At 48.9% G+C, this 26,062-nt stretch overlaps 2 protein-coding genes across 4 annotated transcripts in view; both read right to left on the reverse strand.

The window, feature by feature from the left end:
* The window catches only part of EYA3 (EYA transcriptional coactivator and phosphatase 3), a 31,541-nt gene extending 16,522 nt beyond the window's left edge, over positions 1-15,019 (reverse strand). For all 3 annotated transcript variants that reach the window (XM_061449998.1, XM_061449997.1, XM_061449996.1), the window contains exons 1-6: positions 14,897-15,019; positions 4,281-4,374; positions 2,684-2,727; positions 1,585-1,664; positions 1,091-1,157; positions 290-432 (exon numbers count right to left, since the gene is read on the reverse strand). In XM_061449998.1, the coding sequence (XP_061305982.1) occupies positions 290-432; positions 1,091-1,157; positions 1,585-1,664; positions 2,684-2,727; positions 4,281-4,313 (367 nt within the window). In that variant the 5' untranslated portion in view covers positions 4,314-4,374; positions 14,897-15,019. The remainder of the gene's footprint in view (positions 1-289; positions 433-1,090; positions 1,158-1,584; positions 1,665-2,683; positions 2,728-4,280; positions 4,375-14,896) is intronic.
* A 2,686-nt stretch (positions 15,020-17,705) lies between these two features.
* Positions 17,706-23,203, reverse strand: PTAFR (platelet activating factor receptor). Its single transcript, XM_061449916.1, has 2 exons — positions 22,647-23,203; positions 17,706-19,465 (listed from the first exon to the last, which is right to left on the reverse strand). Exon 2 carries the CDS (start codon positions 19,405-19,407, stop codon positions 18,346-18,348), a length of 1,062 nt encoding a protein of 353 aa, XP_061305900.1. The 5' UTR covers positions 19,408-19,465; positions 22,647-23,203; the 3' UTR covers positions 17,706-18,345.
* Positions 23,204-26,062: the final 2,859 nt, after the last annotated feature.

A 26,062-nucleotide genomic window follows, 5' to 3' on the forward strand; every position in this document is an offset into this window, starting at 1 on the left:
AATGAAACTGCACAAACACAGCTATACACATCTAGAGAACATTATGATCCCATCTGACACAGTTCATGGGGAGGCACCTAAATTAATGGCCAGGAAAAGAGCTTTGTAATAAATAACATCCTATGAATCCCATCTAGAGATCAGTACTGATCTACAGTTCAAGTCAGGCACATGCTTTCCTACAGACTCTTCTCTCCAGCACACCTGGTTAAGCTTAACAACATCTTTTTCATGAGAGAGGAGACAAGAACTGCAGGCCCTGAGAAGTCTTTGAGAAGTTACTTCTTACCAAAAGGAGGTAGTCCGTAGGTTTGGGTGGTCTGGGGGTAGATGGTGTAGGGCTGAGACTGCTGCAGTGCTTGGTACTGAGGCTGACCAGGGTAAGGGCTCATGGTTTCCGATACAGGTACAGAAAGGATATGTGCATATGGCCTTATTAAATGGAAAGAACAGAAGTTAAAAAGAGCTATTTATGTGATGCATCTCTCAGCCTAAAAACCAGAAGATATACTAAAAAAAATGCTTCAGAAAGCAGAAACAATACACACTGATCTGTGCTTTGGTGTAATAACCCACTTGTGTTTCCCAGAAGGGCAGGCTCTTGGATTTACAGACACCGCCTGGTTCTTGCTGTGACACCAGGGGAAGCTCTCCCAATCACAATGCCAAAGTACCAGTGCTTACTCCAGGGCTGAGGGGAAGAACAAACTCCCCACTGCAACAGGCAAGAGCAATTAGCTTCACTTATCGTGCCTCTTGTGCTGCAATGGGAAGAACTTTTAAGATCTCCAAACGTGGTGAATGATGAGAAAATCCTACATTCCCCTTAATTTATGTCCAATTTGTTTGTTCCCCAAATATTATGGGCATTATTCAACAAGTTGCATTGTTAATTACTTGAAGGGGCTTACTTAGCCTTGTGATCATTAAACAACAGCCACGGAACCCAAAGAGTGACTTGGGTCAGCTTCAGTGTCCGCAGCAACGAGTATCTGTTGCCAGCACATATGAAAGTGTGATTTACAGCAGCCCAAAAACGCTTCAGAAAGAAAGGAGAGTTATAGAACTCAGTGAAGAATGTTTGACTTACTTTGCAGAATACATTTGTGAGGTATAGTCATTTGATGACCTTGGGATATAATCAGTGCATGTCATAACTGAAAAAAGAAACAGTTTGTGTCATTACATAGGTGGTTTCAAAGCCCAACAAATAAAGCCAATAGAATATCAGCATGCACAGTACACTTTAAACAATACAAAAGGATTTACAAAGGTTTCTTAGTGAATATCTTTAATATTTGAATACCTTTTTCAAAGCAAAGGTTCAAAAAAAGCACTGTTAAGCCAGCACAAAACGGTTTTATTGCCAGTTCACAGCAGGTGGATGATTCAGTCAATACCACTTCTCTCTTTGTAACAGTGCTTTTCTCTTTACTAGTTGCTACCATCATCTTTTGCAACTGTCATGAGAAAACTTTGATTTCAGTTCTGCCCAAATCTTGTGTTTCCTGAAGCAAAGTAACAAGGCCACTGAAAGAAAGGAGTAAAGACAGTGGGACCAGAAGCACTCTGGAAGATACTTACTCTCACTGGACATGGGAAGGTTTGAACCAAGGCTTGAAGATTCAGGTTTCTCATCGCTGACTTCTGCATTGCTCACATGACTGTCAGGACAAACAAAGGCTAATCGTGAGCATTATGAACTCTTAAATGAACATCCTTGGGCATTGTAACTCAAGATTTGGCCTTCCTAACTGAGGCAAACTGGCTCTCAACAGAAACTAGCTCTGCACTCTTTGCTATTTCACACAAAGATCCTAAGAGAGAGATTTGCAGCTCTAATTTAGACCTTAAACTGTACTGGATTTGCACTGCAATGTCTGGTAGTGGGGGGCTGCAGGGGTGCACTGAAGCTGGGAATACACTGAAGCAGAATCACCACCATTCACTCTGGCACGTTCAGACCTGCTTGTGCTGCCCTCAGCTCCTCTGCAGCCAACAGAGAGAAAAAATCCTCCTACGACTTGGTTCATCTCACCTCCTACCAGCTAGACAGACTTCTGCCTAAGAGCTCATCCCAATCTCCCCTCTGGCAGCTTAAAGCCATTCCCCTTGTCCTGTCCCTACAGGCCTTTGTCAAAAAAGAAATTGCTCTCCACAGTATTTGGGACTACTCACAGGAACAGAACAAACCCAAATGCAGCTATTCTCAGAATATGTAAGAATACTGATAAATTCCTAAATATGATATACATCAGGAAGCACCTCTGAGACTAAAAATAGTACCAGAGAATGGCTTTAAATAGAATAGGCTATTGATTTGAGAGGGTTTAACTTCTCAGATCAGTAACCCACAGAGTTCTGCTGAGAATCATAGCATACATATTACTAAAATATCCTGATTCTCACCAGAATCAATGCATGTTATGTGCAGAAAATGACAGTCCCATCAGATTCTGTGAAAAACAGGATGCTTGAGGATGCAATGAAGACTCTTTGTAGCTGAATACCAAAGTGTCAGTTTATGTTTTGTAACTGGGAACTCAAAATTACAGCAAATACAAAATTGACTCCTATTTGCCTTGAAAGAGAAAACAGCATGCAAGCTTCTAAAATGGAAACTTCTAATGATAAAAGAACAGCAACAACAGTCCCACACTAAATCAAACTGAACATTACATACCTCAAACTTTGTTCTCTGGATTCCTGCATCTTGGCTTTTTTCACCTGTGAAGACACAAAGGTTCAGGCACAAGTGAGGAGAGCTGTCCTTGAGAGAACCTGTGCAGCAGATCCCCCCCAGCAGTGGCTAAACACCGAAAACCTTGCACTGAGCTAATACAGTATCAAGAGTGGGCTACAAGCCTGACAGGGTTTTTGCAAAGCTGACTTCACTTTGCTCTTGTTCTTTTATGAGGAAAATTCACTTGGTTTAAGAATGGTCTCACTACAAAAAAACCAAACCCCAGTGGTTGTTCTTTTTATTTCTTCCTGCAAGAATGTGCCACTAAAAATACCACCTCACTTACTAGTTGTGATCAGTAGTCTCACATTATGTCTCAGAATGACTGACTGGCATAAGATAGTTAAAAGGAATTACCAAGAAGATCTTCAGCTGAAAATTACAGCAGAATCTCTTACAGAGGGTGCTTTCACGCACCAAACATTAGCTGCACCCTGTCTCTCATGCCCTGTATAAAGACAGTTTTCTCCATGTAAGGATGTAATTACAAGATACTTCCTTTCTTAATACACACATTCAATTCAGTTTTAAATCCTGTATGTATCTGGAGTTCAACTGTTCTGGTTTTGCTGATTTGCTTCACATTTTGTGCACACTGACTCTTGCCCATAACCTGCGTGTTGTGTCACACAATCTTTTGAACAACTGGAAATTTCCATTCCCATTTCATTCAGTGCCATTACAATGTGTTTTCTAACTGGTTAACTGAAGAACACCAAATTCTCACATGCAAAAAGCATCAGAATCTTTTCAATGAGGATGTTGCCCACTTGCCCTCAGTGTTTTACTCTGGTTCGTGTGCGGGTGAACAGGTCTCCAAAATGAAAATCAGCTTCACTCTCATGGTAACGTGGCAACTGCTTGCGGAGTTCACATCAAGTTTAATTTGGGACTATTACATTAATACAAACTTTATCGTTTAATTCCTGGGCTGTCATGTTTTAGACATACAAATTTAACTTCGTATCATACTGTATTAGTAACAGCTCTATGAAGCTCCTGCAAGGTGATGTTATCAGCTACTGATAACACAGGCAGGATCACGAAGAGGTAAGATGTTTGGACAACAGCTTTTAGCCTAAGACACGCTTCCCTGCTCAAACTCACTGTTAAATAAAGAACTAAAATGCTTTCCCCCTGTGGAGCTGATGGATCATAGCATCTTTTCAACGTCCCAAGCCCAAGAAGAATTACAGACTATTCACACTGTAACATGCTGCTTCTGTCATTGAAATAGTGAATTTTCATTTCTCTACAACAGGCTTGAAACAGTCTGGTTTTCTGAGCATAACAAGTAATTATTTGACACAGCAACATTACAGAGTTCAAGCACACATAACTATTCCTTTTCTTACTATTGCCTGTAAAATTGTAGTAAATTAAGTGCACAACACATTTTACTAAGAGCAAAATGATTCTTTACCTCTAGATAAATATACTCAGAATAAGCCTTATTTTCCATTCTTAATCACAGTAACGCTACACTGCATTTGGGAGATCACCAATGCTCATTTTTAGCCTTTTCAAATGTACTTACTGGTTGTTCGGGTAAGTCTTGAGGCTCTTCCATGGGTATTACTATTTTAATGCTTAAATGAGTCGAATCGTGTGTTCTTGGCAGTCTTCAAAGCCTGTCAAAAAAAGGTGTTCATAGCTTTATGTACTTTTTTGGGGGGCTTATCATTTAGGCTATCAGAGAACATTAATTGTTACATATTCCACCCACCAGCTTTCCAAACTCATGTTGCCATCTCCCAAATAAAAGACAAAATTCATATATGGAAAGATTTCATAAACAAGGGATTTAGCTTTAAGCTTCCAAGAGCCAGATTTTTTTACGCACGTGGCACATTTCTGCATCATTTACTTGTGCCACACTGACTCCAGAAGCTAAAGTATCAATCAGACATGTGCCCCGTGATTTGAAACACACTTTAAATGATCAAGCCTGGTCTAGTAGGTCAGTAAACAGCGTGATTCAATCTAACCTGTTTTAATTTAGAACATTTATATAACGAACAAAAAAAAAACCAGGACAAGCCTCTACACCTAAATGCATTCAGATGCAGGAGTGCTCATTGCCAAAGTCACCGAGCAAGGTGGTTGCTTCAAGTGCACCCTTCAGAAGGAGAAGTTTGATGAACATTTATAAAAGCATTTTTATGTTGGAAGCTAAGGTACCCCAGTAGTGCTGAGCAGAGGGATCCCACATCCTAACACCGGAGCTGCTATCCCCTGCGTTTTAAAAACAGGAAAAGGGAATTTTGCAGATTACTTGCACAACCTGATTCAGTTTTGCAGCTTGCTAGGCAAAAGAGAAAGGTCCATGTCCTCCACTGCTTCCCCCTCACCCAACTAGTGCTCACCAACAGTGGGACCCTGCTGCTCCCCTTTCACCCTCTCATTTCTCACCCAGTTCATTAAAACCAACCCTGACCGCTTCAGCCAAGCCCCATCTCCACTGCACCAAAGGCCAGCAGGAGCCTCCCCTCCCAGCCCAGCAGAGCTGGCTCTTCCACATGCACACATGTACACTACTGCACACAGAGGACAAATTCAATGGGTTACAGAAACCAGGAGAAATCACATCATCACAGAACAGTTTGGGTTGGAAGGGACCTTAAAGATCACCCAGTTCCAACCCCCCTTTTGGAAATCAATCACTGTGTATGGGGAGAAGATCAGCAGAGGATCTATCCATAACACAGAGCTTGGAGGGCTGATCATAGAGTACTTCCCACAATTTTCTTACCAGTTACTGACTGGACTTCCGAGGTTTTAACAGAGAAGCAGCAAGGGAGACATGCTCAACAACACTTTGTGGTTTGTAAGAAATCAAATACAGTGACGTTTTGTGCTGAGGTTCAACCTATTCCTGCCTCCACAGCCACAGAAGTTGGGCTGTAAACTTCAGTGGGAATGCAGAGGCTCTTCACCTCTTTGTTTTCCCAACCTGTCTGGAGCATTCACCAACACATCATGAGACTGTCCCCATGCAAAGTGACTGAAGAACTCAACTCTCTGGTGCCCTAAAAGCACTTGCTCTTTCCCATCCTGGCCCTTCCAGACCTACTTAAGCTCCCTGCACGTGTAGGCAGCCTGCAGCCAGCCCCACGTGCCGAGCGCAGGGATGCTTTGCAGCTGGGATAATGCCCTATTAACCAGGAAAACACAAAGGATTCCTTCTCCCTTATTCGATGACAGGTCAGGGTCTGGCATGCCACATATGCCAGGGTAAAATTTCATTGAGGGTTAAATGTTCTCCTCCCCTAACAGCTGCCTCCCCTAACCAAAGACTTACCTGTATTCCCTCAACTGTAAATCAACTGAAGTCACAAGAACTCTATTCAACAGCGCTTTTGAAATGACCCTACTCACACCGCACACAAAGCAGTCTACAATACAAAGTACTACTGTTAGTATTCCAGGTTTCCCCCTCATCACTTTTAATTGCATTTATTTTACAAATCAAAGCTTGTTTCCTTTAAACTTGCAGGTATAACAGAGAAAAATCAAGGCTGGAAAGAAACCCTGGCAGTCAAAGATCATGAAGAGCAGTGTAAAGTACAACGGCCAACAGCAAGAATATATGAAATAGGTACCAATGGGTCCTGTCCTGTTTCTTGTTACCAGTCTGATTCTACGAAGAAGGTCTCACATCACACTTTGATCCATACAGCAGTAACTTCCCATTCTATGCTCTGTTTAAAAGCTCTGAGCAGCAGTTTTAGTTTTGAGAAGGACTTAAATAATTAGAAAGACAAGAAGATTCCCAGAACACGTTAGTTACACTTGTGACAAAACTCTCTTCCCAAATGAGTAGGGCATCCTGGAGCACCTGGAAGCAAATGAATGAATCATAGGATCACAGAATAGTTTGGGTAATGAGCAGTAATTATACTGAGTAGAAAAAAAGCCTGTTTGAATAGGGGATTACATTACTTTCAAATAGCCACTTTCCCCAAGAACAAAGCTTTGGTTAACTAAATTATAGGTGTTATACAGAAAGTGAAAATAAAATAATAGAATCATTTAGGTTGGAAAAGACCTTTAGGATCACAAAGTCCAACCGTTCCCCAGCACTGCCAAGGCCACCACTACCCCATGGCACTGAGGCCTCGTCTCCACCATGTGTGAACACTTGCAGGGCCGGTGACTGCAGCCCTGCCCTGGGCAGCCTGTTCCAATGCCTGAGCACCCTTTGGGGCAGGAATTCTTCCTCAGCTCCATCTAAACCTGCCCTGGTGCAGCTTGAGGCCGTTTCCTCTTGTCCCACCCCTTGCTCCTTGGGAGCAGAGCCCAGCCCCTCCTGGCTCCATCCTCCTCTCAGGCAGTTGTAGGGAGCCATCAGGTCCCCCCTGAGCCTTCTCTTCTCCAGACTGAACCCCCCAGGTCCCTCAGCTGCTCCCCATCACACTTGTGCTCCAGGCCCTGCACCAGCTCCAGTACCCTTCTCTGGCCCTGCTCCAGCACCTCAATGTCTCTCTTGTAGTGAGGGGCACAGAACTGAGCACAGGATTCGAGGTGCAGCCTCACCAGTGCCCAGTACAGGGGGCACTGAGGTCATGCTAACAGGCCTGAAGTTGCCTCCTTCCAGCACTTCCTGTAAATGGGCATCACATTTGGTAACCTCCAGTGAACTGGGACCTCCCCAGTGAGCCATAACTGCTGATCAGTGATGGAACGTGGCTCGGTGAGCACCTCCAGCTCCCCCAGCACCCTTGGGTGGACCCCATGCAGCCCTAGACTCTGTGTGTCTCAGTGATGTAGCAGGTCACTGACCATATGGGGGCTTCATTCTACTCCCCATCCCTGTCTCCCAGCACAGGGGCACAGGTATCCCAAGAACAACTAGTCTTACTATTAAAGACAGAGTGAAAGAAGGCATTAAGTACCACGTTTTTTTCCTCGTTGTCACTACAATTCCCCCCACATCCAATAAAGGTTGGAGAGTGTCCTTAGCCACCCTTTTGTTGCCAAAGTATTTACAAAAACATTTTTAATTGTCTCTTGCAGCAGTACCTATAATGTTTTGTATGCATAATAATGTCACCTATGCAGTTATCACCACTCCTTTTCACTCAAGGACCAGCACCTTACCATGAATAGCAAAGAATATGTGAATTAAGCACCAGCAGAAGAGTCTAATGCTTCCAGCGGAGCATTTCATGCTAATCTATCCCACGCACACGGGATCAGAGAGCGCAGCCAAAGCGACCTATGGCATCCCCCCAACCAGAGCTGGGTTTTTCCTTGCAATGTGCTTTTACCCTGTGCCACTCCGCACGTGACAAACCGCTTCGTTCAGGGAAGAGCACAACTTGGCACGGTGGGAAGTGGTGGATTCCCCAGTCCCTTCTTGGTTTTCAATTTAATTAAAAACACATAAAGAAATAAAGAGTGAAAAGATGCACACTGTGACATTGCTGTGCACTGCACAGCACCGACTGCTTTTTATTCTGCAGGTTTATAACTGAAGGTCTAATCTTCAGGCAAAGAACGCTACTGACAATCTCCCCATGGTGGCAGCAACCTTTGCCCCCCACACCAGGATGTGAGCAGGCGAATGCATAGAACCCCCTCACTCCACAGCAAAGTCCCTCCACAGTTTTATCCTCCTCCATATCTCAGCATTCCTACATCCAACTGTGATAATGTTTCATCAGCCAAGCTGCTGATATACTTCAGACCTGGTATCCATCATAGGCAAAGCTGTGACTCCAGCGAGAGCCAGCCTGCTGCCGGCTCCTGCAGGGATCTCTCGTGAGGGTTTGGCAAAACCAGGCATTCCCTGAAGTTTGGAAGAATCTCCCAGTTTTGAAACAGCTTAATTAAAGCTGACACGAAATGATAGCATCAGCTTGGGTCCCAGTTGGGCTGTGCAATAAACCAGCCCCTTAAGGAGCTGTCAGGAACTGAACAGTTTTTATACTAAAGCTGCATTTTTCCTTCCTTCAGGCAAAACCGAGTTAATGGAAATTCTTCATAAGGTTGTACCATCACAATGATGCAACAAAACGAGGGAGTAAATAGATTCCTGGGTGTGTAAAATGTTCTATCTGGCGAGGCTGACTACAAACTCCAAAAGCTTTAAAGATACTTTAAAGAGAAGGGAATCACAGTTTTTAAAACACTCATGCCACCCAGTGATGTGCAAAGAGACAGACAGTGGTGAGCAGGAGAGGAGGGGCTCATCCAGCTTCTCTCCTCCATTAAGGAACAAAATATTTAAGACAAATCACTTGCTCTCACAAATTCCTGCAGGTATCACAATGCATGATTTCCTTCCTACTGCATTCACATGTTCATTTATAAATGGCCTACTTGTTATGGCTGCTCATGCAGTACCTGACAGCCAAGCGGAACTGAAGAGGTGTGTTACTCCAGTGTTTGAACAGACAAATGAGGTAAGAGGGAAAAGGAACTCAGGTTTCTAACTTCAAACCCTACTTTATTACACAACAACCAACTCAGACAACAGTCTTGCTCTCCAGAACAACTGTGAAAAATTCCTTCTCACATCCATCTTCAAGCTTTGCCTGTTACATCCACCCCCTTTGTAGCACAGCTCTCTCCTCAGTTCCTTTTCCAGCAGCAAAGAGCAGCTGTTTAAAACCAAGAAAATGGGATAGAGTTAATGAATGAAAGCTGTGCTGCTCACCAGTCTGCTCATCTCCCATCGGAACAAATCCAGTGCACCTCCCAGCAAAAATTTACCTGCTATCCTCTGCACATCTCACACCCCCAGATACACACGCACAACACATGGATAGTCTCAAAACACCGTGGAGAATAGCGAAGGATAAATCTCTGTGGGTTTGCTGTCTGCTCCCCCTGCAGGCCCTCTTCCCTTCTTTACTGTAAGGGTGGTGAGGCGCTGGAATGGGTTGCCCAGGGAGGTTGTGAATGCTCCATCCCTGGCAGTGTTCAAGGGCAGGTTGGACAGAGCCTTGGGCGACATGGTGTAGTGTGATGCGGCCCTGCCCATGGCAGGGGGTTGGAACTGGATGATCTTAAGCCCCTTTCCAACCCAAGCCATTCTGTAATTCTATGATTCTATGGAAAGTTTGGTGGGAGGCAGAGGGGATGTCCTAATTGTAGGTACGAGAGGCTATAACAAGCACAGTCCTGATGGGATGGAAAACCAGGGTTTGATTAAAATGTCATAATCTTAAAATGGAAATGAAAATATTAAAAAAAGTATTTATAAAGTGAGAAAATTACTGACATAACATGTGGTAGCACAAATACATCCTACCCTAAGCAATGCCTGTTTCATTAATAGGAATCCTTGAAGGGCTGTCACCAGCACGGCTCTGGGCAGTCGCTTCACATAGACCATGCACTGGCTGCCCAGTCCTTACACAATCCTTTTCAATTGGATTTTGAATCACAGCAGGGATTTTTTTAATGGGGAAAAGAACTGTTTGCACAAAAGGAAGATTTGGAAATAACAACTTCATACTTGAGAAAAACAACTCCCACTGAGCCCAGAAAGAAGTCAGCAATCTCTTCTAGCTAGAGCTAATATGGCACAAACTGCCATTAACCTTCTAGCTACAAAACACATCACAGGAATTTATGCAAATGGAAGCAAAGTAGAAAACTCCATCATAGCATCCCAGCCTGGTTTGGGTTGGAAAGAACCTTAAAGCTCATCCAGTTCCAAACCCTGCCATGGGCAGGGTCACCTTCCACTACAGCAGCTTGCTCCCCAGTCCAACCTGGCCTTGAGCGCTGCCAGGGATGGGGCAGCCACAGCTTCTCTGGGCACCCTGTGCCAGCGCCTCAGCACCCTAAATACATATCAAAAAGTCATGTAAATAGTACCAGGAAATTAATCCACAGTTCTAGCAGAGAAACTGCTTCAGTTTCTCAACCTGCACCAGGATTTTATTAAAAAGGTTGTGACTCCAGCAAATTTGTTATTTTGCATTAGAGGAGCCATGGTATTTATCACAGTGCCATCAGTTCTGAGCACATCTGTAGCTATTTGTGTCTTAGCAACAACAGTTGCTAGAGTAACCTGCTCGAAAAATTAAAGAATGAAGTGCTGGATATTTGAGATATTTTACTGGGTTTAAAACCCGGTTTAAATGCTGGTGTTTGATGCTCAGCTGCTTGCTAACACCCGCTGCTTTTTCATCAAGCAGACTGACTGCACCATTTGCTTCACACCGCATCAGTCCTGCTGGCAGAGCCAGCCGGGAGCGCTGGGCAGACAAATGGTCCCTCCAGGAAAAGCCACCAGTGGTGATAAAGGGAGCCTGGCCACCACCCCCCCAACCGGGAGCCACATCCCTGCTTGTCCTCCAGCACTCACTCACAGACCTGTTCCCCACCGTCCACTCCCTCTCTGAAGCTCCCACAGCCACCCAGGGCAGTTCATGACCTGTCACAAGGAGAACGTGGCTGGCTCACAGCCGTCTCCAGTGAGTTTCTGAGTGCCATCAGTCCTGGTACAGCAGGATTGGGCGAGCAGCTCTGCTCTCAGCACATCCCCTGCCTCCAGGATTTTGTACACCTTGGTTACAATCTCTCTCCAAATCAGAGTCCCAACTTCCAACACCCCTCCAGAAGACATCTGCTCCATCCCCTACGGTCACTGTTCTGCCTCTCTCTGCTCCCTCTTGAGACACATTGACCAGAGCTGCACATACTATAGCCTTTACTCCGAGGGTGCTGAGGTGCTGGCACAGGGTGCCCAGAGAAGCTGTGACTGCCCCATCCCTGGCAGTGTTCAAGGCCAGGTTGGACACAGGGGCTTGGAGCAAGCTGCTCTAGTGGAAGGTGTCCCTGCCAGAGGCAGGGGGCTGGAACTGGATGAGCCTTAAGGTCCTTTCCAACCCAAACCATTCCATGATTCTATGGAAGGTGACATACTGGCTAAGGACACTGGAAAGGTGGAGGTATCCAGTGCCTTCCTTGCTTCAGGCTTTACCATCAACTGTAAAAAGGAGCTGCATGACACACACTGGATTCTGGTGGCAGTTCAGCAAGAACGCTTTCAGTAAAGACCAGTTACGTGTGCTTTTTAGAACAGCATCCATAGAAAAAGGTCATTTCACTCAAAGATCACAGAAACTTCCTCAACAGCTTGGTGCTGTTTTTTCTTCAGCATAAAGTTGAATTATTTAGTTCCTGGAAAGCCACTGCACAGGTTAACATTTCACAGAACTGTCAAACTACTTTTGCTATCTTGTTTGGAAATGCTGAGAGCAGTGGTACCATTGACTCATGGGGACTTTTTTTGCTTTCTTCAGGTCAGGCAAAAGTGAGTATTTTGTAACTTCCTTTTCTTTAAGCCAGAAGAATTCATTTTTCCTCATATCCAGAAAGGTTAATGTAGCAGCAGGCTTGGCATGAGAGCTAACAAAAGACAAAATACTACGGTAGGAAAGCATTAAACCTCAGGTGTCTTTGTAGTTCTGCAGAGTACCAAGGTAACACTTCAAGATAACGAAGAAAAAAGTTATCTCCGAGTCCCTTCATCTTGTAGAAAGGCCAGCTCCACTCCTGACACCCCAGAAGTTCTCAATGGACAGGAAACGGGGGTTTAAGTACACAGTATAATCAAGGCAACAGCTTCTGAAATCTCAAGAGCTATTCTAAAGGCATGGAACAAAACATCAGACTGCAAAGGGGACCAGACTTCTGTGTTAAACTTCAAAGCCTTGAACCAGCAGGGTTGTTTTCTGTGACAGCATCTTCCCCAATAGGTAGAGGAGAACAATGGTGCCTTTACCAGGAAAGCAGCATGAAGAAACTGGTGGGACACTGGTGACTGAGAATACCTCCACGTGGTTCTGAGGACAGCTGCTGCTCTAATTTCAGCTCCGAAGAACAATCACCTCCTTTTTCAAATGATCCTGGTCCAGAATAAGCATTTTCCTGTCCTGATCATCTTAAAAATCAATCATGTTTAATGAAGATTTTCTTAAACTCTCTCAAATAGAATAGAAAAAAACCTGTCACAGAAAGGACATTAATATGAGACTGATTTGTAGGATCTTCAGAATGGACGTACAGGTGATGGTATGATAGTTATAGAAATATGAACCATCCCCCAAGGTTTAGAGCTGCCATCTACTTTATGCTGTGTTCCAGTTAAGGACTCTCAGAGGAACAGCACTGTCAGCATCTAAACAAAAGCAACACAAATTTCAAGACCTCAGAAGAAGCTCCTGGGATGTGGACAGCTCCTGTAGGCTGGTCTCAACTGATCATCTGCTTTAAGCTTTGAATCTTCAGGCACACCATGACTTGCACAGGGGAACACACTTGCCAGGCTCTTAATTCAATTGAAACATTGCAGTATAGTTTATCCAGTTTTATGTTTAGTCATATATAACTACCCTTTGGTACACAAAAGTTAGGAAATCATACATTAAACTGCCATAGAGGTAGTCCAACCCATTACATGGAAACCCGTTTAATAAAGTGTACTCCAACATATTCAATTCCAAACCCATTCAACATCTGGATATTTAGAGGTAGTCCAACCCACTACAAGGAAACCCATTTAATAAAGTGTACTCCAACATATTGAATTCCAAACACATTCAACGTCTGGATATTTAAAGAGCAAAGTTCTGAGAAGCTGTAAGTCCTTCCCAAGTCACCAATTACTCAGGAATTATTACAGCTCTTGCACACAGTTGTGATGGGCAGGTGACTGGGGTTTTCAATCCCATTTGTTGCACAACCCAATAGTCATTGAGGTGCCACAACTACTGCTGGGGTTGCATGGAAGAGCCAAGGAGGAGGCAAACGCTGCAGGAAGACTCTGTAGAACAATCCAGGTGGCTTGTAAACAGTGACACCTTCACCTCTGCTGGCTGCTGGACACAGACGGTGCCTGCGTATTGCTGCTTGCCTGGCAAAAATGAGACTGCAGAACTGCACAAGCAAGAAGTATCGCACCACAAGGTGATAAATGGAACCCCTAAACATGACAGGTACAGGCTCAGAGGTCAGCAGTTTTGCAGGAAGCCACTATCTTTATATGCACTTTTATAAGTAGCTATTACAAAAACAGTGACTGGAGGCATGTGAATTGCTGTGATTCTCAACAAACCTCACTCAGTATCATGAACTTAAGATAATCTGCAACAGACAAAGCTGAAGGAAACCACACAACACAGGCAGATCACAGTAATCACAGGAATCTTATCTTAATCAGTATAGTTGGCTTTTAATTACCAGCTGGAAGTTATTACACTACCGACTGAGTGCCTCACAGAAGCAGAGCTTAGCTCCATAGCGAAAGCAAAGTCCACCAGGACTTTTCTGTACAATGCTCCATCTGAATGAACGTTCACCTCCTTGAACACTGCCAGGGGTGAATGCTCCATCCCTGGCAGCATTCAAGGCCAGGATGCACAGAGCCTTGGGGGTCATGGTTTAGGTGAGGTGTCCCTGGCTGTGGCAGGGGGTTGGAACTGAATGATCCTAAGGTCTTTTCCAACCGCTCTGTTGATTCTGTGAATTACCACAGCTATGGCACACCAAGAACTAGCTCCCGTCTGGAAACGATTTAGCCATACCATGCAGAGTACAAACCAAATAAGCCATACTGCGCTTGAGCTGCCTTCACACGAAGCTTCAGCAGCTCTGCACAGCATTCCCAGAACCAGGAGCATCCAGGAGAGTTCATCTGGGTCCAACACACGTTGTGAAGCCCAACTGGTCACGACTCTACCCAGACCAAACACCTCCTCTCGAACTTGTATGCACAACCTCCGGTACAAGCAACCAGCCCCATCCAACACTAACCACTGCAGATGTTTAAACGCTTTCTTGCTCGGTTTGAGTGGGGCTCCCCACAACCCCACGGGGAGGGGGGCCCAGGCCGAGCTCTTTATCCCGGGCACAAGCATCCCCTCATCACCGCCAAGGGGCTCTTTCTGCACCTCATGGCTGTCTCTCACCAGCGGCTGGGCCACCGGCACCAGCGGGAGGCGGGCAGGGAAGCGGGGGTCGGCTGCGCTGCGGCCTCATCGGCTCCACAGGCCCGCGGGCGGGAGCGTCCACTCCGCACACGCGTGGTCCCCGCGAGTCCCCGTGGGCGGCGAGATGGGGCCCGCGGGCCACCGGCCCGCGGGCCCCATCTCGTCGCCCACGGGGACAACCGTGCTCGGGGCGGGCTCTTACCGAGAGGCGGCTCCGGCGCCGGGCCCGGCAGCGCGTCCCGCAGCGGACATGGCAGCCCCTCCCTCTCCTCAGCGCCGCCCGGAAGCAGCGCTCGGCCGCGGAAGTGACGAGCCGGCCCGCGGGGCGCGGAGCTGAGGGGGCTTCGTCCGTGCTGGGCTCGGGGTCGGGCGCTTCGATGGGGTTGGGGCTGCGGTTGCTGCCTCAGCGCTGTTGGGGTCACTTAAAGCAGGGATGGGGCGGACACTGCTGCTCTGGGCACCCTGGGCCAGCGCCTCAGCACCCTCACAGGGAAGAGCTTCTGCCTCAGAGCTCACCTCAGTCTCACCTCGGGCAGGTTAAAGCCATTCCCCTTGCTCAAAGCCCCTCAAGGCTTCTTCAAGACCCCCTTCAGGTGCTTTCAAAAATGGCACTGGTGGGATGTTTTTACCAGATACTGTTTTACTTCAGGAATGTCTAGGTTAAAACAAATGTAGGCAAGTTAGAAAGCAGTAGGAACCACAGCGGGGAAACAGGACCCAGAAAACCTGTTTGCTTATAGTCTAAGAAGCTCCAGGTGCAGCAGACTAACGTGATTTAAATGATCTTATCTAAGAACCCTCAAGCAGAAAAGCCTTAAAACAGTCACTGCACAGCGGCAGGGATGGGGCAGCCACAGCTTCTCTGGGCACCCTGGGCCAGCGCCTCAGCACCCTCACAGGGAAGAGCTTCTGCCTAAGAGCTCATCTCAGTCTCCCCTCTGGCAGGTTAAAGCCATTCCCCTTGGCCTGGCCCTACAGGCCCTTGTCCAAAGCCCCTCTCCATGTTTCCTGCACCCCTTCAGGCACTGGAGCTGCTCTCAGGTCTCCCCTTCAGGAGCCTTCTCTTCCCCAGGCTGACCCAGCCCAGCTCTCTCAGCCTGGCTCCAGAGCAGAGCTGCTCCAGCCCTCGCAGCATCTCCATGGCCTCCTCTGGCCTTGCTCCAACAGCTCCATGTCCCTCTTGTGCTGTTGCCCCAGAGCCGGACCAGGACTGCAGGGGGGTCACCCCAGAGCACGCTGCTGCTCACACTGGGGATGCAGCGCGGTACCAAGGCTCATCCCTTGGGTATAAACGCAGAAAGATGAGAAGTTAAAGGACAAAACGCTTGAGGACCACGCTTTATTTAAAAGAACTTCTGAGGATCCATTTTATTGCAAGGTAAAGCAGAGCCATGCAACAGCGCGGTAAAACCGACAGGGATTCCAGGAACGGAAGCAGAAGCTCAGGCTGGTGTTTAGGAACGCATTACTGCACATCTCCTGAAGCATCCTCAGGGCTTCTTCCTCCCACTTACCCTTTTCCTCCGATACAGGTTTATATTTGTTCTCTGAGCCCCCGCTGGCCTCACAGCTGTTTTCTGGGGAGTGCAGCATGCTGTTTACCCCCGGCGAGCAAGCTAAGCTGCAAGCTCTGTTCCAGGCTTTCCAGGAATGAACAGAAGATCTCGTATTTACCAGATCCCCACGTAAAATCCCTTCCTATCTCCTCCAAGCCCTGCCAGGCTCCATCTGTTCGGTGCTCTGGGGGCTGTGCAGCAGGCGCGCTCGGCTGGCTCACCGGCTGGCAAAGGGAGGAGAGGAGCGCTCCAAAGCTCCTCCTCTGCCACTACAGGAGCTCCTCAGGCAGAAGGTGCTACCCAGGGAGGGCAGAAATCCAGAGGTAGGTTCCTTTAGCAAGCAGGAATTGGGATTTGAATTCCAGGAATCATTCCCCTTGCTGTGTGCCGTGGCTCGGATGGCTGCACATGCAGGGCAAAGCTTTGCTCGTGGCTGAGGGGCACGGTCAAGGAGTTCTCCCTCTGCCAAGAGGTGCCAGCCGGGCATCTTTATGGGTGACCATTACTGGAGCAGGGTCCAGGGCCAGGAGGGAAATGCAATTGGATCAAATTGTGGCATCCAATTGGAATTGCCATTGGAATCCAGTGTGATCGGATTCTTTCCTCTGCCTGGCACTGGGTCTCGAGTGCCTGGCTGGCCCTGGCACATGGCATTAGAGGAAGAATCATCTCATTTCCTTTGCCTGTTGGCACAGGACAGCATAAGCTGCCTGAGGATCTTCAGGAGATGCCTCTGAAGGACTCGTATCTCCACTGAATGTAGGCAAGGCCTCATACAGATGTTAGTCCTATCTATCTTTGGAAAGACTGGGGCTTATCTTTCACATTCTCTGGTGTGTGTGGGCAGGCTGCTGTCCTTGCCCGTGATTAATCCGTGCCACAGGTCAATGCACTTCTCCTGTCATCAAACAGACTCTCTGCTGTAGTTTAGGGAACCAAAAACTGTTGTGCAAACACGTAAGTTCCCGTCCTTGCCCAATTTCCTGTGCTGGATTGAGCAATTTGGGTTAGAAAAAGAACCTGCAGTGTCTCATGATTGGTAACTGAACTCAGCACCCTTGGAAAACCACTTTGCCCCAACTGACTGCAGGCAGCCCTGAGCGAGGGGTCTCCAGCCTTGTCAGAGTACATGAGTTACGTGTGTGTCATGTGTGCTGTATCACTGCACAGCTCTGATGCACTCAGAAGGTGGCCATGACCTGGTACTTCACTTGTGGTAGCATCTCAAGAACTACTCAGCTTCATTTCTTCACAGCAGCAATAGAAAGACTGGGGGGAAGGATTAAGGCAAAGTTGCTTGCTACAGCCCTAATCAAAATAAACAAGAACAAAGATATTGAAGCATTTTAAGCTGTTCTTAGCATAATGCCCATGCTGACAATAACCTTCTGTTATCTAGAGCCTCCAAAGTGAGACTGGATTTCCACGGACACATGCAGTCAGCCTGGGGTTACTAAACTGATCCAAGAGCTGGGAGCAGAGGCAAAAGTCTGTGATAGCTCCTGCCAGGCACGTCAGGTCTGGGCCCCACCAGACCATGCAAGTAGGCAAGAAGGGATCAGAGGTGCAGATCTCTTCTTTGAAGGCATTTGAGGAACTCTTTGGACTACAACCCCTCTAGGCACTCAAGAACAGCTCAGACTCTCTTCACAGAACCGTGCTTACAAAAGTCACTCGAGATGAGCAGCTCTGTTCTTCCAGGTCTTTTAGGAGTCTCTGATGCTGGATTCTTCATGGGAGCTGGGCAGGCAGAGGACCAGGGACGGTGCTGGGGGGATTTCAGTGCACTCAGCTTCTACCTGCTCAGCGCACAGACCTGGTGACACATTTCTCTCACATAAAAGCAGACCATGTGAACTGTTCTGGGTGCCCATGAGAACATCAGCCCAGACAGAAGGTGCTTTTCTGCCAGACTGCTGCAGGCTCCAGTTCTGCCAGTTGCATGTGATAGAAGAAATGAGCATCCATTCTTCTGTCTAATGGGAAAAAGGAAATGTAAGATCCTGCTGCTCTGCTGTGTCCCTCAGTGCCTCTCCTTGAGAAAAGATGGGTGACTCACTCACACATCTCAATCTGCAGTCGGAGCAGGGCTGAGCTAGATCCCAATGGCATCCTCCTGGTGAATGGTGCCCTCAATCACTGTGTCTGTGGTTTGCCTGGAGCACTTGCGACTCCCTTTCATGCTTTTCAGTTTTTCTGAAAGATGCTTCTGGAACTTCTTGGTGAGGAAGCAGTAAATGATAGGGTCCAACACACAGTTTGTACTCAAGAGGCACAAAGTCACCTGGTGAGCATCATTGAGCTGTTGGCGCAACTGGCAGTTTTCTCTCTTCCACTGCTCCAGAACAGTCAGGGTCCAGGGCAGATGCACCAGGTGATGAGGTACAAAGCTTATGATGAACACAGCTAGCACTGTGCACACCATCCAGAGTGCCCTTTGCTTGACATGAGCACTCTTCCGTGGCTGTGTTGGTTTGGAGAACAGGGTCCTGATAATGATGATGTTCCAGCCTAGTATAAAGATGAAAATGATATAGAAGAGGATGCAGATGATGACGTGGATGGCGAGAACAGCTGAAACACTGCCAGAAGAGTCATAGTGCTCAAAGCACCGCGTGACATTCCTAGATTTGACCTCCTCCTTGTTAGTATTATTGTCAAAAAGGTAATACAAAGAGCTGCCCACGATTATAATCCAGATAGCTGCTGATAAGTAGATCCCCCTTCGCTGGGTGGTAAACTGAGCAGCTTTAATGGGGTTAGTCACAGCTTGGTAACGGTTGTATGTGATGACCATCAGGAAGGCAACAGAAGAGTAGGTGTTCACAAAAAATAGAGTGCCAGCCACGTTACAGAGGAACTCGGGCATGATCCAGTCTCCACGGTGGTGATAGTAAACAATCCACATTGGCATCGTAACCAAGAAGAGCAGGTCAGCTACTGTCAGGTTCACCATGAATATCTTGATCTCATTGAGTTTCTTGGTGGGGTAAATGCGGCTGAAAATCCAGAGCACGTAGCAGTTGGCAGCAAAGCCCAGAATGAAAATGATGCTGTAGAAAACAGTGAAGAGGTTGTAGCGAAACTCTGAGTCGATGTAGCAGGAAATGTAGGAACCAGCACCACCTGCAGCACCGCCTTTATCCTTTCCAGCCATCGTGGTGCTGAGCGGGCACGTTTGAAGTAGAATTCCCTGCTGTAGCTTCCCTTCTCACCTGAAAACATACAGCATAAAATGAGTTCATAGGTGCCATTGCTGAGCCAAACCCCACCTTTCCTTTTGAGCTCTCTGTGACCCCAGGACCCCTGCTTGTGTGACAGGACACGCAACAGAACACAGGAGAGCTTTTCTCTTCAAGCAGTGTTGTTTGCTGCAGTGAGGATCGCAGATCACACATGTCTAATCTCAAAAGGCTTTTCTGCTTGAGGGTTCTTAGATAAGATCATTTAAATCACGTTAGTCTGCTCCATCTGAAGCTTCTTAATCTTTGACTATAAGCAAACAGGTTTTCTGGGTCCTGTTTCCCCGCTGTGGTTCCTACTGCTTTCTAACTTGCCTACATTTGTTTTAACCTAGAAATTCCTGAAGTGAAACAATATCTGGTAAAAACATCCAACTAGTGCCATTTCCAGAGTTGCTCTCTAGTGTTTTCTGATATATTCCTGCTTACACTTGTACTTCCTTAGTTGCAAGCACCTGAAGGGGGCCTTGAAGAAACCTGGAGAGGGGCTTTGGACAAGGGCCTGTAGAGCCAGGCCAAGGGGAACGGCTTTAACCTGGCAGAGGGGAGACTGAGATGAGCTCTTAGGCAGAAGCTCTTCCCTGTGAGGGTGCTGAGGCACTGGCACAGGGTGCCCAGAGAAGCTGTGGCTGCCCCATCCCTGGCAGTGTTCAAGGCCAGGTTGGACACAGGGGCTTGGAGCAAGCTGCTCTAGTGGAAGGGGTCCCTGCCCGTGGCAGGGGTTGGAACTGGAGGAGCCTTAAGGTCCCTTCAACACAAACCAAAGTCATTCTATGACTCAATGATTTCACATTCACTTCATAGACTACCAGACCTCCCAGTTTTTTCACTGAGTGATGTACAAAATGAGTTACTAATCCTAAAGGGTGGTGTTTTGTGGTACATCACTGATTTTTCCTACAGTTTCTCTCTCTTCAAATCCTGGCTGTTATCTATCATGCCATCATTTTGAGCTGCCATCAAACCCATTTGTCTCCCTTCCCCTTGTTTCTGGAGCAGATGCAAGTGTCAGCAGCAGCAGTTCCTGTGTCACTGGTGAGGCTGACAGACACTGTCCCTAAAGAGATGTCCCCACCTCAGTTGGCATTTCTTCAACTCTTGCTTGAGTTTGGACGTACCAAATTCCTACCTCACCACTCCTGTATGTGTTCCTGGCTCAGACTTACATGGATTGGGTCTAATCTCTTGTATAGTTCCAGCTGCTGCTTTCACCATCCAGAGGATGTACACACCTGCTCTTGGCCCTGGTGCCAACTCCCTGTCTGATGGACTCACCTCTCCTCTGATGGACACAACCCTGCAGATCAGCTTGGTTTTGTCTCCCTCTTCCTTCCTGGAGTGCTGCACGTTGCAATGTACTTGCCTTGGCTCTGCCAGCTCTACAGCATTTCCTCCCAAAGACTTGCTGCCTCCTGAGAAGGCACCATCCTGCCTCAAAACTCTCTGGATCTTCCCCAGCGGTAGTGGCATGAGCCCCCATCGCACCCTCCCTGGGCTGAGTCTCTTTCTCATGTCCATGTGTTGTTGGTTCCCCATTTGCAACTTCCCACTGCAGATGGGGAAGTCAGCTCTAGCTCAGGAAAGCTCTCCCTTTCTTCAGCAGACTCTGCAACCCCCTCACTATCTCTTTCCACTTGTTAAGAGAGGAAGACAAGAGTCATCTTGCCAAGCCTGTCCCTCCTTGACCCTCACAGGTCCCCTAAGAACAACTCAGGATATCCACAACGTGCTCTTGGACCTTCAGGCAGCACTGGGGTTTGGGTGCCTTTAATCTTTGAGGCAGGTTCCCTGTGAATTAATAAGTAGGTGTGACAGTGCCAGTGGTTGGCCAGGGGACAGATGTGTTTGTCCTCTCCCACCTTGCTGAGACATCTAGAGGGCAGTAGCCAACTGGGGGTGGTACCCAGGAGGTGAGGATGCTCTGAGCTATGACACCTCGGGGTCTGGCCACACAGGTCTGGCACATCCCTGAGGAGAGGTCCCAGAGGAGGCAGGGGACCACCTCCATTCCCTGCTCTGCCTTTGATTCACACAGGACCCAAGGCAGGTCCTACTGGTCATCTCATGGATGTTTCCACACCCTCATCTGGATAGGAAAAGTCATTGTCACAACATGGCCTTAAATGAATGTCAGTGTCTAAGCCCAACTCTCCCACCCACTGCGGGACCATCTAAGGTAAAGAAGGGTTTGCATCTCTGAGCTTGGGATGGCACCTACCAGATGCAGACATTCAGGGAGGGGGTGAGGCCGTGCAGGGGTAGGAGAAGCTAATGGGGAGCTCTGTGTTTGAAACCCTGTGGCCTGGAGAGCGAAAAGCAAGCCCTGCACTGCAGGTGGGTTTGAGCTATGGGGCTGCATGAGATGAATGCAAGGACGTGCTCTGGTTTTAAGTCTGACAGAAATCTCTGGCAGAGGTGGGCTGTGGGAGACGGCCGTGGTGTCTCCTGGCCACAACAGCACTTGGTAGAGCTCATCAGGTTTGCAGCAGCGGCTGTGCAGTGCCAGTGCCAAGGTCCTCCAGGGAATCACGGGAGTGTTGTTTTTCCCTTCCTGCTTTAAGCCAGATACTCAACAGAATGCAGCTAGAAGAGAGTGTGGCACCATTCCCCTAAATGTACTCAATTCCCACTTCCCTCTTCAGTCGGAGGACCTCAGGCTTACGTGTCCCATGTACTTGTGAGCTGTCCTAAACCCTAGACACTGGAGCATGGTCTGGGGCATCTCACTCAGCCTCTCCCTTTGAATAAAGCAGGTCAATATTGTCCATGCCAGCAGAAAGGAGGAGGGGTGCAGTGGTTAGAGTGGGGCTGGAAGGTGGGGGTCCTGTGCTCTGCTGCAGCAGCCAGTGCTGCTGCCTTACCCAAATCCCTGGAAACTTGAGCCTAAACCCAAGCCAAGCCCAAGCCACTACCAGTACCCCAGTACCCCAGCTGGTAATCCCAAGTGGTTTATAGCATCATCTCCACTCTATGCAGAACCAGAGGTTCCAGGAGCGGACTCTGCGCCCAGTCTGCACCCTGGGCCATGCTCTCCCGATGAGGATTTATAAGCTTATGGCTGCAGAGTGCAAAACCCACGCTAACACAAGCTATGCCATCAGCAATAGTATATTCCAAGAGGAGTTATACTAATGAAGTGTGGTTTTGTGCTTACCAGAGTCGAAAGGCTTCAGCACGATTTGTCCATCTTCAGCTTCAGTAGAGCGGTGATGGGTGTTTTACTGAAGATGCTTGATCTTCTTCCAAGCATTATTTTCTCTGACCTGGGGCTGGAAGGTCTCCACGCAGGCAGCTCTCAAGAACAGGACACCAAGAACGGGAGCAACTGCAGCCTGACTGCAGAGTCACTAGAGAAGAGGAAACGGGTGACATCAGCTCAAAGGAAATGAGAAATAAAATAGGCCGTAGAGGAAAGGCAATTAACCGCAGCAAAGATCTGGAAAGCCCTTAAAGCTGCTTCCTCCAAGTACCGCTGCTTCTCGTGATCCTAGAAGAGGGCAAAGTTGGGATTTTCCTCCTAAAGGCAGAATAGGAATCCACTTTGTGTCCCTGGTTAGATCTGGGATTAGACAGCATCTGAGCATCCTTCCAGCCTATGAATGACAGAAGCCGGGAGCTTTCACTTAGTAACTTCGAGGAAAGGAAGTGCCAGGAAACTCATACATCCCATGGACAGAGCCATTCCCTAGCAGAGTCTCACTCACACTTGTGCTGGAGCTAAACAGACCCAGGATCCAGCCATCCCAAGTCCCTTTTTTATCTCTGGGACCTTGAGCAGACACCAAGACACCACACAGACCTATAATCACTGCAGGAGCCTCATCTCACCCTTCAGGTCCCCCCAGCGTGGCCTGACAGAGCCAAAGCCTGGCTGTCCCCTGGTCCCCAGCTCCATACAGCCAGTGCAGGCAGTGCAGGGTCTCCCACCACACAGCGCTGGTGCTGTCACTGCAGCTGCCTCGTGCTGGGGGAGGTTGGGTCCTGCTCAGCTCAAGTGGCTCCCGACCCCCTTGGACACCCCACACTGCTGCTGCTGTGGGGTACAAGGGTGACCCTGCAGCAGCTCAGGGCTGTGGTGCCCGTGCCCCTCTGGGTGTTCCGGGCCTGGAGCAGCAGGACATCCCGCTTGGTGCAGCAGATTGCTCTGGAATGGTCCTGGGGAAGTCCGGCTGCACCTTTGGAAAGGAGCTGACCCAGGAAGAGAAGCCCAGAGCAGTGCTGGGTTGGGGACATCCAGCTCCCAGCATAGACAGAGGGTGGCTTCCAGCACCGCTTTGGCTGCCCCGATGCTGCACAGCCCATTGTGTTGAGGTGCCTGAGGCCAGGCAAGCCAACCTCAGCATCTTGGCAGAGCAGCATTGCTGCCATCCACCTTGTCCCCACCATCAGTGCCCCGTGTCCCCAGCTCATGAGGAGGATGCTCTGTCAGTGGTGCCCTCCCTCTTTCCTCCTCCTCTGTTAACTGCTGTAAGGATGGGCCAAGGAACCTGACCTTTGTGGACTGGACAGAGCCCCAGTTGTGCCTCAGGTGCTTCAGGGAGCTTCAGTCCAAACCAAAACACAAGCGTGCTGATGAGGGTGGCTGGCAGCCAGTTTGTGCCTTTGTCAACAGCAGCCAGGTCAGGAGGGAAGGGGAGCGCTGGCAAAGCCTGCAGCAATGGCCAAACAAAGCTCCTGTCCTGCTGCAGCCAAGTGCTTAGAGGAAATGAAAGCCCTGGGGCTGGGTTGGAGCTCCCATCAGAAATGTCCATCCTTCCTCTGCTCAGCCCCGTGACAGCTCCGCCGGGCAGGGCCCACGCACGTTACCCACGGCCAGCACAGGGGAGCTGTTGTAAACCCCACAGAGCCACCAGCAGGGACCAGGCAGGCTCGGTGCTGATGGACCCCTCAGGGCTGGAAGCTCTCACTGGTGCTTTCACAAGCTCTGCTTTCTGAATCAAGCACTCCCACTGCAGGCAGGACACCTCGCCCCGGGACCGGGACGGTGCTCCCCAGTGCCCCCTCGCTGCTCCCCAAACTTACTCATTCTCCACCTTTGCCTCCAATGCTCAGCGAGGCCTCAAGCTATTGAGATGCACGGAAGCACCCAGAACAGCCCCTGCGTTGTGTACACCAGCCTCTTGCCACGCTTTGCACTTGTCCACCTCTTAATGCTGGGGGAGTTCCCTTCCTCTTCAGCTCCATTTTCAGCTCTTGCATTGAAAACATGAAAAGCTGAAGAGGGCCCAGATTCTGCACTTCCAGAGCCACGGCAATGGGGAAAGGCTGTGAACAGTGCCATCCCCCCTGAACTGCAGGGAACAGCACAGCTGGAGCTGGGCTGGCTTTGGCAGCCGCGCTGCACAGGGCAGAAGGTGAGCTCCATGGACCACTGCATCAGGACTTGTGTTCACAGCCCCGGCTGTGGTGGCTCTGCTGGAGGAGAAAGGCTTCATGAAGCCCCCATGGCCAGGGCACTGCTCCCGCTGCAAGTTACCTCCTGGCAGAGGGGTAAGGTACCTGCCTGACCAGGGCCATGCACGAGCAGGATGAGGGCTCCTGGAGAGGCTCCGAGCATTGCCTGAAGGTCTAAAGCAGGGCTCCTCACCCCACTCTGCAGTGTCCAAAGCTGTTCTTGCCACCCAGCATGGTGAGATGGGACCTTGATGAGGGCAGTCCCCATCCACACAGCCCCAAAGGCAATGGTAGTGCCAGCCTGACTCATCCCCGCTTCCTGAGCGCGGGGAGTGAGCACACACGCATCCTCCCAGCGCACCCCAACGGGGACCACGAGATGGCTCTGACGGATCCAGGAGGGACGTGCAGCCTGCTCATGTCCTGAGACACCGAGGAGCAGAAGGAGCCTGTGGAGCACGGGGAGGGAGAGCAAGCAAAGGGGAAGAAGTCTCTTACCTTGGGGACACAGCACCCGCTCCGCAAGCGGAGCCACCGGAGCCTCTGCCCAGGAGCAGGCTCGTGCGGAAGGAGGGTGCCGCTCGCTCCATGTGACTCACTTCCCTCTTGGCACTTGCAACACGGCTCAGACCTGCCCCGGCTGCACCCTGGAGCTTGACACCAGCTCCCGAGGCCCTTCCTTGAGCAGCAGAGGCTTCTGTCCTGGCCAGGGGCTCATCCTGCTCCTGTTACCCCGAGCCTCGCAGGCCCTGCCTGCAGCAGCTCCAGGGCAGGGGCATTCCCTGGCCAGGCAGGGGTGGTGTGGGCTTGGTAAGGGGGTCAGCACCTTCAGCAGATCCATCCTCTGGGCTTCTCGTTTCTTTCCAGACACTAGGACTGGGAGCCAGCACAGCATCAAGTCCTTGTTCAACTGCTGCTATTGAAGGTGAAGACTTCCCCTTGGCTGCCGCAGGGCAAAGCGTCAGGATGAGACCACTTTGCTGCGTGAGTCATTCTGGGCTGGGGCAGGCAGTTTCCTGCCCTCTCTGCAGCATCATAACCCCCCTCAGTTGTGCTTCTTCAGCCTGGAAAGACAGGGTGGGTGGGCACACGGGGACCTGCTGCTCTGCCTGCCGCAGCCCCAGCTCTGCCCTAGTTCTGCTCTCAGGTGGGATTTCCCCAGATGCCTGCTGTGGT

This window comes from Pezoporus flaviventris, unplaced genomic scaffold (assembly GCF_033815535.1).
Source record: "Pezoporus flaviventris isolate CSIRO_AGI_PZ_B2104156 unplaced genomic scaffold, CSIRO_AGI_Pfla_v1 ptg000008l, whole genome shotgun sequence".
NCBI lineage: Eukaryota > Metazoa > Chordata > Aves > Psittaciformes > Psittacidae > Pezoporus > Pezoporus flaviventris.